Genomic DNA, 13,680 nt, shown 5'->3' on the forward strand with positions numbered 1-13,680 from the left:
AATAGAAATTGGAAAAGATTTATTCATAACATGTTTGGAGTGGTATCAAATGTTGTAAAGGGACACTACTTAAGAAGAAGAACATGATCCATTGATGCCTATGATTAAAGTTGTTCCTGTTTTGAAGGGGATTTTAGTCTAATATGTATTGATGCACAAAAGATTATGTATATGTGTGTGGTGATGCAACCTGAGCTTAATCTGGAGCTCAATTGTGTTTGACAATCTTCTTTCCTTCTTCAAAATTCCCTTGGGAGAATTCCACCTAATTAATCTCCAGCTCAATTTCTTTAACAATCTTTTTCCCTTCTTCAATCTCTTCATTCCCTTGGGAGAATTCCACCGCAGCTTCCTCCTATGAGCAGAAATTCACAGGAAGGAAACTTAGGATTCAGATAAAACCTGCAATCCTGTCTCTATGTCTCTGGAGTCTCAAATTAGGGTTCATATGACCCCTAATCAGCTTTATGGCCACAGAAAATGATCATCAATTGGTGAAATGTGCAATCAAATCGCCAAAGAGTTATGGATAAGATCAACGTTAGAGCTATGGATGATCATAAGAATATTATCATGAAAAGGCTAAAAGCGCCAAAGAAGATCGACACACAGATTCGACTATAAGGAGAAGACGATCGCAATATATTATGTAAAAGAACCAAATATGATACTGCGATATGAATGATTGTAAATATATGATCACATGACCTTAAAAGTGGCTACCTAATTTCGAAGCAATGATATGGATGATCATAATAAGATGACCATCGACATGTTAAACACCCAAAATAAGATCAATGCAAATATGTATATGGAAAGAAAGATCATGGAAATGGATGGCACATATCTAGATTTCTTTTACTTACAAGAAGATTTTGAATATCAGCCAATGCCGCTTCTAAGCGTTTCTTGCAGTCCGGTATCATCATCTGAGATTCAGCTAAAACATTTTCCTGCAGAAAAAACACAGACATTACAGAAAGATATAAAGTATTCTGGCTCAGATTCAAGAGGAGAGACTCAGATTGGAAGAAGAAAATGTTGGAATGAAGGAAGGGAATACACATGAAAGCAGAAGACATAATTGTGAAAGAAGAAGAAAATTGGTCAGAAAATCAAGATGGATATGAACGCTAGTATCATGGAAACTGAGGTTTTTTCACGAAAATCTGCCTATTTTGGCATTGTATAGACAATGCAACTTGTTAGTAAGATACAATGAATTTCGGGCGGAAATCTAGAAGATAATCCACCTGACATGGAAGCTGAAGTGTAATCTTCCCGATAACACATAGGTCAGGTTTGCATAATTTCCAGTAAAAAGAAAAACATGGATTTCGAAGGAAATGCATGGTAAATTTTGCTTTAAACACAGAGAAAAAGTTAAGCAGGTTACATTGTACAGAGAAGAATCTGATGAAAAGAGCCGTGGATTTTGGCAGGAAAATAACTTCTAGAAAGTCAGACTGGGATCTATATATGTGTATATATATATATTCATGGAGATTTAAACACAAAGAGAGAGAGAGAGAGAGAGAGAGAGAGAGAGAGAGAGAGAGAGAGAGAGAGAGATTACCTGTTGTTTGAGGTTGTGGGGATCTTCTCCATCATCCTTCATGCGATTAGTCTTGGCACTCTCACGCTCGACTTCTTTGTGATAAGCTCGTAGCTCTTTGAGAAGACGCTTGCAAGAGCTTGTCTTGATCTTCAGGCTCTTCGTGATCCCTGCAGGGTTAGCAGACATGGCGGGCGACCTCTACCTCTCACCGCCCCACCGGTTCTTCTTCAAGCAGCTTCCATTCTTCTTTCAATGGAGCTTCTTTTGATGTCTGGTGGAAGAACCCTAAACCCCTTTCTTCTTCTTTCCTTCCTTCGGTCTGCCAGTCTGTTGTCTCTGTCTGGTCTTGAAGAAGAAGAAGAAGAAGAAGAAGAAGAAGAGGGAGGTTTGAGAAAGCAAAAGAAGTAACGGAAAACAGAAAACTGAATGTGTGGAAATGGGGGGCGGCGGTCGTTTTTTCAGTTATGTTTGTGTGGGGACCACCGGGAAACCAAAGAAAAATGATGAGATCCGAATTTTACCCAAAAAACGTGTGTATGCGTGCGTGCGTGCGTGCGTGCGTGTGTTGCTTCCCTCCCCAATGCCCAAAAGTCTTGTCCTGTCATGTCTTGTCGGAAGATCAAATGTCCACCTTCTTGTCGGAAGATCAAATGTCCACCTTCTTGTGTGAGTTCATATGAAATGAATGGGCTTCAAACAAAGACTAGGCATGGGGTTCAGACCCTTCTCGTTCTTCGCCCCGACTCATATGTTGTATGTAAGTGTGCTCAAGACCAACAGTTGATATGTGTCTTGTGTTATGCACGGGGTTTGAACTTTGATAAGCATCCTAATGGAACATTTGGTGCAATAGTAGTTCCTGGAGATTTTCGTACCACATTTTGTATGCCTAAAGAAACAAGGTGAATATATTAAGATAATCCAACATACAAGTCATAAACCAAAGAGAACGATAGAGAGAGGGAGGGAGGGAGGGAGAGAGATTAAACTGAGAGCATATCTCTCCTTTCTCGGCCAACATAATAACCGAGAAGACACAAGTAACTCTTTTTGCAAAGAATTACAATGCTCTCTAGTAGATTATGGTTTCCATACATATGACAAGAGTGCTTCTTGTTGTCATAAAACACATAAACATCATAGCATCACCCAAACTTGAAACCTAGGACCTTGTAATGCATAATCGAAAACCCAACTATTAAGATACCCTATTGTCATATGAGATGATAAAAACTACTTTTTGTAATATATTGGTTATTGTAAAAACTCTGGAATATTCTAGGTTCTAGAATATCCTAGAACATCTTAGAATATTCTAACTCTAGAGCATTCTAAAACATTATAGAAATTTGTTGAGAATCAAACTCAACTTCCTTAGTCTTGAGTGAGCAAGCTCAACTTGGGCCAGATCGGCTGAAGAAGCCGAGAGCCGGATCGGATGGAGATCGATAGGCTAGGCCCGAATCGGATGGATAAGCCGAAAGACGAATCAGTTGGTAAACATAATTGGCTAGAATCGTTAGGGGCCTATATTCCTATTTTAGTAAATAGGAAAATATAGGAAGAGTTAATGTCAGGCCCAGTTAATGAGCATTCAAGTACTTGTCAGTACTTGTGTGAGCCCACTCATTAGGGCTTGTCCTTGTCTTTCGCATACTCTTCCACACACATATTCTTTTACATGGTATCATAGCGCGAGCGTTAGAAGAATCCTCTGTTGTTGACAAAGCGAACAAGACAGAGACAAGCTGTCGTTTTTTTCGGAAAAGAAAAGACAAGAACATGAACAGAGGTATGGGAAGCTGGCTTCTGACAAAAAAACTCGACAGGAGCAACTACGCATCTTGGGCATACAAGATGCACCAGTATCTACTCAGTCATGGATACTGGAGTTATGTGGAAGGAGCAAATGAGGCAGCACCAGATGCGACACATAGGGACTTTCCGGCCTGGGAACAGGTGGTAATCAGAGGAATGTACTGCTTCGCATCTAGTGTCGGAGACCAGCTACTAAGCTACATCCGGGATGCCAAGACATCAAAAGATGTGTGGGTGAACCTCAAACGAGTTTTTGCCGCTAGCACAACAGCCAAGAAGCTGCAACTCAGGCAAGAACTCAACAATGTCCGACATAAACATCTGTCCGTGGCCGATTACACAACCCAGATCAATGAGATCTACGACTCCCTTGTCTTCATCAACGTAACCGCCGAGGAGGAAGAAATGGTGTAGGTTTGCCTTAGTGGGTTGGCATCTAGATTCGAACCATTCTGAACGGCGGTCTGCACGAGGGAGAATACGCCTTCGTTTTTCGAGCTATAATCGATGTTGCTCCTTAAAGAGAACCACACGGCTACATCGACGAGCACGCACGCTGAAAACAAGATGTTGTACACAAAGGCAGATACGCCTCGTGGTTGTGGCGAATGAGGCGGATCGGCACGCAATGGAGACGACCAATAGGAGCCTAACCAAAGGCATAATATAAATGTTGATAGCAGTTCCACACCCTCCACGAGTAGGGGGAGTCAAGGCAATGCCGGATGCAGGCAGGGGAAGGCCGCAACATATTGTTGGTATTGTGGCTAGAAGGGCCACAGAGAGAGTGAGTGCTGGAAGAAGCGCGCCGATTCGGATTGAGCCGGATCGATCCGAGAAGAAAAGCGAAGACTTCTCATAAATGTTCATCGATTACTACACTTGGCACACTTGGGCATGCTTGATCGAGAAGAAAAGCGAAGTCATCTCCTATTCCTTGAAGGTGAAGAGCCTTGCCGAATGGGAGACAAGCTGGAAGATCAAGTGCCTAAGGTCCGATGGCAGGAAAGTGTGCTTTTTCGACCAATTCTCTAGCTATTTGTAGAAGGAGGGAATTCGATGATAATTCTCTTGTAGATACACACTGGAGTAGAACGGTGTGGCCGAGTGGAAGAATGGAACGATAGAGGAAGCGACACGGGCAATGCTTGAGGAGAAGCATATGTCGAAGTTCAATTGGGTCGAAGCGGTCAAGAAAGTCGTTTACTTGTAGAATCAGACATCTGCAAATTGAGGGAAAGTGTCACCAATTGAGTTATACTTCGGGAAGAAGCCGAACTTGGCACACTTGAGGGTGTTTGGTAACATAGCATATGTGAATGTGCCGAAGGTGAAGCGGAGGAAGCTAGAAGCCAAAGCTGAGAAGTGTATCTTAATCAACTACTCGGACAAGCAAAAGGGCTATAAGTGTTATAACCCTTGAACGAAACATGTCTGAGTCAGTCGAGATGTCATATTCGACGAGTCGGCTTCGTGGTACTTGCCTCCACCTCCAACCTCCTTCAACTCCATTCTGAATTCTGAGGATGAGGCTAGTAAGGCTGAGATACCCCTAGATGAAGAGGAAATTAGAACTCTAGAAGAGAGTCTGATCTCATTTTGGCTAACTGGGCCGAATGCGAAACTCAGTCGGAATGACTAGTCGGATAATGAGTCGAGAGTAGTGGAGACTCGGTCATGCAGTTCCCGCACAAGAAACCGAGGAGACAGTATATAAAGTGCTCTCTGAGCACATTCATTGTAATTTCATACTGAGTTTTTGTAATCGAAGTTATTTGTTGTTTGCTCCACGCAATCTCTCTCTCTCTCTCCCTCTCCCACTATGTGTTTACCTAATTATCATATTTCTGAATAACCGACTGTAAATCCGAAGTGGCCCCGAATGAAGATGAACCTCCAAAGTTGAGGTCTAAGTCAGCCAAGAGGGCCTTTAAATCGGTGAACCAGAAGTTGCGCCGATCCACCTGCCAGAAGAACATGGCGATTCGATATGGGTGCAACGATTATATGGCGCATCATTATGCGTATATGTCAAACGTGGCGGAAGTGCGTGAGCCGGAGAGCTATGCAGAAGCGGCGAAGGACACGAATGGGTGCACCACCAGGGAAGAAGAGATGCGAGCATTAGCGGAAAACGAGACTTACGACCTGGTTGACGCACCCAAGAGTGTGAAGCTGATCGAATGTAGGTGGGTGTACAAGGTCAAGTACAACATCGATGGCACTGTCAACTGGTACAAGGCCAGATTGGTGGCAAAGGGCAATACGCATAAACACGACATCGATTATGATGAGACGTTAGCACCAGTCGGGAAGATGATGACCATCCGTGGTTTGCTATCTGTCGCTGCAACAAATGGGTGACATCTACATCATACGGATGTAAAGAATGTGTTCTTGCAAGGCGAGCTTGAGGAACAAGTGTACATGGTATAACTCCTTGGATTTCTATCCGAGTTGAACACATCGGCAATTTGCCGATTGAAGAAGTCCCTCTACGGACTTAAGCAAGCCCTGAGTGCCTGGTGAAGAGCTTCATTCTCTTGGAGTCGTGAGAAAGATTGATTGTCTACTTGAAAAAATACCGTAGAAAGACAGAAACACAACAAATACATGGAATACACAGTTTTATGTGGAAACCCTAAATGGGGAAAACCACGGGAGAACAGGTCTTCATGTCATGGACATGACAATAGTCATGTCATGATTCAAACTCTTGACCTACTCTATTTAATCAATATGTTTTAACCAATACATCCAATACATAATCATGTTACTTTACTAGGGATTATTGTAGATTATCTATTCTACATGTAGGATTTTAGAAGCTTCCAGAAAGCTCCAGAAGCTAGAACATTCTAGAAGCTTGTGCATGAAAATGAGTCTTTGCATGGGGCTACATTTAGAGCCCCTAAACATGTATAAATACAAGGGTTCACCTTGGCCTTAGTCAAGGTGAACAAATTGTCACAGACAAGTAGACAAGGCTCAATACTAAGAGAGTGAGAGAGAGATCATAGACAAGATAATAAGAAAGAGAGAGAAAATAGTCAAGAGAACATCTCGATCACTTTGTCGGTATCTACCTTGATGAAATTCTTGTCTTCTCGTCGAACATTGAAGAGCATACTCACCACGTTCGATTGACATAGGAGCATGGCCTCTATGCCAAGAGAGAAAAATCTGAGTTTGATTGTAAAAATCATAGTACGTAAAATTCGTGTTCGTCTGCCATATCATTCGTTTTCATACGTTGGAAAACGAACACGAATGATATGCAAATATTCGTGTGTGTTTTTTTTTTTCATTTTTTTCATTTTTTTTTTCATTTTTTTTCATTTTTTTTTTCAATTTTTTTCAAAATTTCCCTCTTTTCTCCCTTTTCCTCTACACTAACGTTACGCTCTCTTCTCCTCTACAACCTAGCCTCAAACGATTTGCGATTCTGCAGAGTGCATTCAACCTTCAGGTATATTTAGTGTAGAAATATGGTTTTAATTTCAGTGATGAAATTTCTGTGCTAAAAAATTAGAAATTTCATCACAGAAATTTCTGTGATGAAATTTCATCAACGAAATTTCAGTGATGATTGAAATTTCTGAAATTTCAATCAAATTTTCTGAAATTTCAATCATCACTAAAATTTCAGATGATTGAAATTTCTGAAATTTCAGTGATGATTGAAGTACATTTTCATTAATACATACTAAAAGGAGAAATAGATTGAGTTCAAATCATGTGCAAAAATTGGTTTTTTTGCACACAAATCTTCGTATTCTTAAGAGGATTAAAGAAAGAGGTTTCAATCCTATTGAGGTTACTATTGACATGATAGAGAAAGAAAATGATGAAGAACGATTATTGGTGTTGCAAAGTGAACAAGAAACACAAGAAGTTGATGAAAATGAGAGCCTCACCAATGTGATGTCTTATCTTGATGATAATGCACAAGATGAGGATGATGATTTTGAGGATGATGATTTTGAAAATGATGATATCACCTTGAATGAAGATTAGGAATGCTCGTTTTGATGTAACACCTCATTGAGGATTTTTTTGGAGACTAGGCATTTTGGGTAGTTGTTATTAGAATTTACGAAAAAAAGCATATTGTTATTAAGAAGGTAATATGTTTTTTTTTTGCAATTTAAAATTTTTTTTTTCCGTGAAAAAATGTTTACCTTATAGTAAACCATTTATCCAAAAGTATGGTATTTATCATTCTTCGAGAGTGTTTATCATTCTCGAATGATTGAATCATTCTCAAAACACGAATGCACGAATGGTACGCATGGTTCATACTATGGTAAAAATAATAGAATTTCTTGGTTATGTTATCTCCCCCCAGGACATCACCATGGATCCAAGGAAAATCAAGGCAATTCAAGAATGGGCCACTCCAAAACGAGTAAAGGATGTCCAGTTGTTCCTTGGTTTCACAAATTTCTATTGGCAATTTATCAAGCGGTTCTCCGTCATAGTCCAACCCTTGATTGAGCTTACTCATATAGGGATGTCTTTTCAATGGACTCCATCTACTCAACACGCCTTCGACCTACTCAAGGAAGTTTTTACCCGGGCTCTAGTCCTCCATGTCGACCCTACTAACCCTTTTCAAGTTGAAACAGATGCCTCTAACTTTGCCATTGGTGCCATCTTATCCCAACTCGATGATGATGGCATCCTACATCCGGTGACGTATTACTCCCGAAAATTCACACCTCCAGAAATCAACTATCCCATCTACAACAAGGAGCTCGCGGTTATAGTGGCAACTTTCACGGAGTGGAGACCTTACTTGGCTAGGGCGCAACATTTGGTTAAGGTATTAACATATCATAAAAATTTATTGTATTTCTCAACAACCCGTACTTTGAATCGGTGGCAGGCCCGTCGGTCAACTTTCTTAGCCGACTATGACTTTGAAATTGTCTTTCAGCAAGGGGCACAAAACATGAAGGCAGATGCTCTTTCACGACGGTCAGATTTTGAGTTGAGCCCAAGGGATGATGCCTATGGTCAACAATCTCAATGTTTGCTTAAACCAGATCAATTCCAGCTCTTCGCCACATGCATGCTCCATTACGACTCTTTGCTTAAGGAGATAGCCAAAGCACTTCTCACCAACAAAATCGCCAACGCAATTTAGGAAGGTCTTATTGATCCGTCTAAATCCAAGACCAAGGAAGACCTTGACCGCTTCAGATTCGAGGGGGGATTGCTTTACCGAGACCAACTCTTATATGTTCCGGAGGGCCGATGTCGAACTCAACCATGATGACCCCTTGGTTGGTCATTTTGGCGTTACAAAGACACTCAAATTAATCTCACGAGGATATTGGTGGCCTCAACCATGGAAGTTCATCAAGGAATTCATCAAGACATGTAATACTTATGCTAGATCCAAACTCGTCCACCATAGGCCATATGGGTTGCGCCAACCACTTCCCATTCCCAACCGGCCTTGGGCATCAATTTCCATAGATTTCATCACCGACTTGCCTCTTGTCCACGGATATGACACAATGATTGTCATGGTAGATCGGTTTACAAAGATGGCTCATTTTGCCCCTTGTGCAAAGACTATTTCAGCAGAAGCAACAACCGATCTATATTTAAAGAATGTGGTGCTATTTCATGGGGTCCCAGATGATGTCACCTCAGATCGCGAACCCCAATTTGTCTCTCGTTTTTGGCAGTGGCTCCTTCAAACATTGGGCACAACAGTGAATTTGTCTTCGTCCTATCATCCTCAAACCGATGGCCAAACGGAGCGGGTGAACCAAATTCTTGAGCAATACCTTCGATGCTTGCTTAGGTACCAACAAGATGATTGGGTTGACCTCCTACCCTTGGCAGAGTTCACATATAATAATACGCTACATGGTTCAACTGGGGTCACCCCATTTTTCGCCAACTATGGTTTCCATCCTCGCTTAAGTATTTCCATCCTTGACAACTTTGTCAACCCGTCAGCGGAAGGACGTGCTCGCATTTTAGCCGACACTTATCAAGACCTCTCCCTCAAACTCATCCTTGCAAGGGACCGGTATAAAGCGCAAGCTGATTGACATCATTCCGGTACACCCGGCTTTGTAGTTGGTGATCAAGTTTGGCTCAGACTTCTCCATGTCGATACTACTCGACCTTGCGGAAAGTTGGATTACAAGAAGTTGGGGTCTTTCCGCATCATTGAGTGTGTCAATCCCGTCACTTTCCGGCTGGAACTTCCTCCACATTTCCAGATTCATAATGTCTTCCATGCCTCTCTTCTCGAACCTTATCATGCATCCACTATTCCTAGAAGACACTCTCCACCTCCACCTCCAATTGAGCTTTCCACAGGTGAGGAGTATGAGGTTGACAAGATTCTGGACTCTCGTTGGCATCGACGACAACTTCAACACTGTGTCGTCAATACTTAGTCCTATGGAAAGGGTATCCCATTTTAGAGGCAACTTGGGAACCAACCCAACACTTGGAGAATGCACTAGATGTTGTTCATGCATTTCATCACCAAAATTCACAAAAATCGAGGAGGCATCTTCGGAGGTGACCTTAGCAGGGGGATAATGTCGTGGACATGACAATAGCCATGTCATGATTCGAACTCTTGACCTACTGTATTTAATCAATATGTTTTAACCAATACATCCCATACATAATCATGTTACTTTACTAGATTATTGTAGATGATCTATTCTACGTGTAGGATTTTAGAAGCTTCCAGAAAGCTCCAGAAGATAGAACATTCTAGAAGCTTGTGCATGAAAATGAGTCTTTGCATGGGGCTACATTTAGAGCCCATAAACATGTATAAATACAGGGGTTCACCTTGGCCATAGTCAAGGTGAACAACACCAGTTACGGAATCATAATTCAGTTCTTGTTCTCTTGACTACTTTCTCCCTCTCTTTCTTATTATCTTGTCTATGATCTCTCTCTCACTCTCTTAGTATTGAGCCTCGTCTACTTGTCCGTGACACTTCACTATATAGTGGATATACAAAACGACAAGATTACAACACACTCTCTCACCAGAGTGTAACAACCTCACAGGGCTCTTGACATCTAAGCTCACTCAACTATAGTGTCGTTCCACCTCACTCTTACACACTCTCTTCTCTATTGCACTCAAACTACAGAGGCAAACAACTATTTTGTTCTACACATTTCTCTCTTTGCCCTAAGTGTATTTATGCTTATACACTATATGGGCTATTTACAAATGTAGCCATTGCTATTGTCATTACTATTATAGCGATAATAGTTAATCAGCCGGCGGGGTTCGACTAGTCAACACCAGTGTCGACTGTCCAGTCGGCCCGACTAGTCAGGGATCTTCAATCCAAGGTCTGACATGAATTGCCAAAGCTTGTCGGCCCCTAGGGCCTTGGTGAAGATGTCAAATTTTTGAAGATTCTTGTTGATGTGTATAATATCAACATCTTCGGCCTGAACATGCTCTCGAATGAAGTGGTAGTGCACTTCGATATGCTTTGTGCGTGCGTGGAACACTGGGTTCCAACCCAGATATATACTACTCATGTTGCCGCAGTAAATGGGAGCCGGATCCTTGATGGGAACGCCCAGATCCTTCAAAATCCTCTTGAGCCATACAACTTCACATGCAGCTATGACTGCGACCTTGTATTCGGTCTCCATACTCGAAAGAGCTACGGTTGGTTGGTTCTTGCTACTCCACAAAATTGCTCCGCTGCCAAGGGAGAAGACAAAACCAGAGGTTGATCGTAGATCGGCTTTGTAGTCGGCCCAATCAGCATCCGTGTACCCTTCAAGTCGAATTGGTGTGGCCGATGCGTAAAGGATGTCGTAATCCATTCTGCCGCTCAGTATCGTAATACTCGGTTAGTGCAATCGAAATGAATATCTTGCAGAGTTTGCATGAATTGGCTAAGGAGGCTGACCGGATAGTTGAGGTCGGGTTGAGTGATCGTGAGATAGATGAGGCTCCCGATCAGTTGTCGATATTGAGTTGGCTCGCACTCATCAGTGCCGGAGCCATCATCTATTTTGAGGTTTCAATCGAGAGGGGTTGACATAGATTTGCACTCTGTCATCCCGAACTTTTATAATAAGTTGAGAATGTAGTGTCATAGAGAGGTCATAATGCTGGTCGAAATCCGAATTACTTCGATGCCTAGGAAGTAATGAAGTTCCTTCATGTCCGTCATCTCGAATTTGTTGGAGAGGAGGGATTTCACCTTGTTGATGTCAACTAAACTTTCTCCTCCAATAACCAGATCATCCACGTATAGGATGATGACAATTGAGCTTCTAGAGTCATTTCGTACGTGGAGGGAGTTGTCGGATTTCGACATTCGAAAGCCGATTTGATGAAGATATTGTGTAATCTTCGAATGCCAAGCATGCGATGCTTGCTTGAGGCCATAGAGTGGCTTCTTGAGTTGGCACACGACTTTTGGATGAGTACGCGATTCAAAGCCGGGTGGTTGTACCATGTATACCTCCTCTTCTAATTCGCCTTGAAGAAAGGTGTTCTTTACGTCCATCTGATGGAGGTGCCACCCTTTCGCCGTTGTGAGTGCAATTACGGTCCACACAATCGTCATCTTTGCCACCGGGGCAAATGACTCTTCGTAGTTGACTCCATGTGTTTGTGTGTATCCTTTCGCTACGAGTTGAGATTTGTAGCGGTTTACGGAGTCGTCGGCGTTATACTTCACCTTGTAGATCCATCTGCAACCGATCGCCTTCTTATGCGGTGACTGGGGAATGAGATCCCATGTTTCATTCTTGCAAAGTGCTCGCATCTCCTCGTTCATTACTTCGACCCATCGCGGGTCCTTCACGGCTTCGGAAAAGGTTTCCGGCTCCGATACTATTGCTACCTTCATCATAAAGGCATAATGGTACGCCATATAATGGTTGTAGTCGAATCGGCTTATGGGGTTCTTTTCACAGGTGGATCGGCGGAACTTCTCGTTTGTGGATTCTAAGGCTTTCTTCGCTCCATTTGTCCGGATGTCAAGGCCTTCAAACTCACTATCGAGGGAGTGAGTTGATTCGTTGCCGTCGAAGTGATCGTCTTCATACACCGGCATTTTCGTCTTCATGTTGTTCAGCTTCGGACTCAACCGAGATGTGCTTTGATCGCTCGGGGACTCTTGTGGCCCACTAAAACTTGTCGTAATCGGGCTTTCTTCGAACATGCGCGTGAGTTGATCTTCGGCTTCTATCTCTATTTTAGCGGATTCCAGGTCGAGCGGAATCTGAGTCGAAGTTGTCTCTTGGTGCGTACCAATATGCGGACTCGTCGAAAACGACGTCTCGACTTACTCGAGATTTTCGAGTTGCGGGGTTACAACACTTGTACCCCTTTTGCTCTAGTGAGTATCCTACGAGGATACATTTCTCTGACTTCGGGTCGAGCTTTTGTCGCTTCTCGTCGAGGATGTGCACGTACGCAATGGAGCTGAATAACCGAACATGTGATAGGTCCGGCTTCTTTCTAAAAATATGTTTGTGCGAAGTAAGTTCCTGCACACCCGATGTTGTACACCGATTCATGAGTTATACGACTGTGTTAGCCGCTTCTGCCTAGTACGATTTCGGCAGGTGCTTTTCGTTCATCATGGCCCGTGCTACTTCAAGGATGTGCCGATTCTTTCGTTCGGCGACTCCGTTTTGTTGTAGCACATGTCAACACGAAAAGTCTCGCCGAATTGCTTCATTCTGTAGAAAAGCTGAAAATTCGTCGGAGAATTACTCCTTGCCTCCATCCAACCGAAGACATCGTACATGTTGGCCCGTGGCTTTCTCGATGAAGGCCAGGTAGTATCGGCATCCGCCGAATGTAGCCGTTTGAGTCGGACCCCATACATTGGAATGAAATACGTCGAGTACGCCTTCACTCACGTTCTGCTCCTTCGGAAATGATACCCCGTACGAGATGTACGGAGAGTCAAGTGTGATGAGCGGAGGTCGAATGTTATCATGATGTTGGTGTGTATGTGTAGGGGGCATAAATGTAATTGTGAGTCTATACGTATGTGAACACATGCACACGTGTGTGCATGTGGATGGATACGAGGAGGTGTGAGTGAGTGTCCAGTATGAATGCTCGAGGGGGCTTACACCCCTATGTATCTACCCCCTCTTGTACTATTTAACCCCCTTATGGGGAATGAATGAAAAAACAATAACCATTTCTCTCTCTCTCTCTCTCTTTGACATCTTTCTCTCTCTCTCTCTCCCCCTTAACGTTGAACCCCCTTGGGAGGGGGGTGGAGCCATTCTAGGCACCACCCCCCACCCCACAA

At 42.8% G+C, this 13,680-nt stretch overlaps 1 protein-coding gene across 1 annotated transcript; it reads right to left on the reverse strand.

The window, feature by feature from the left end:
• Nucleotides 1-1,832, reverse strand: LOC147869216 (tubulin-folding cofactor A-like). Its single transcript, XM_087337316.1, has 3 exons — nt 1,577-1,832; nt 867-953; nt 1-355 (listed from the first exon to the last, which is right to left on the reverse strand). Exons 1-3 carry the CDS (start codon nt 1,742-1,744, stop codon nt 266-268), a joined length of 345 nt encoding a protein of 114 aa, XP_087193442.1. The 5' UTR covers nt 1,745-1,832; the 3' UTR covers nt 1-265.
• Nucleotides 1,833-13,680: the final 11,848 nt, after the last annotated feature.

The sequence above is a fragment of the Azolla caroliniana genome, unplaced genomic scaffold (assembly GCF_043228905.1).
Source record: "Azolla caroliniana isolate FFs.n. ecotype wild unplaced genomic scaffold, voAzoCaro1.0.p SCAF_1, whole genome shotgun sequence".
NCBI lineage: Eukaryota > Viridiplantae > Streptophyta > Polypodiopsida > Salviniales > Salviniaceae > Azolla > Azolla caroliniana.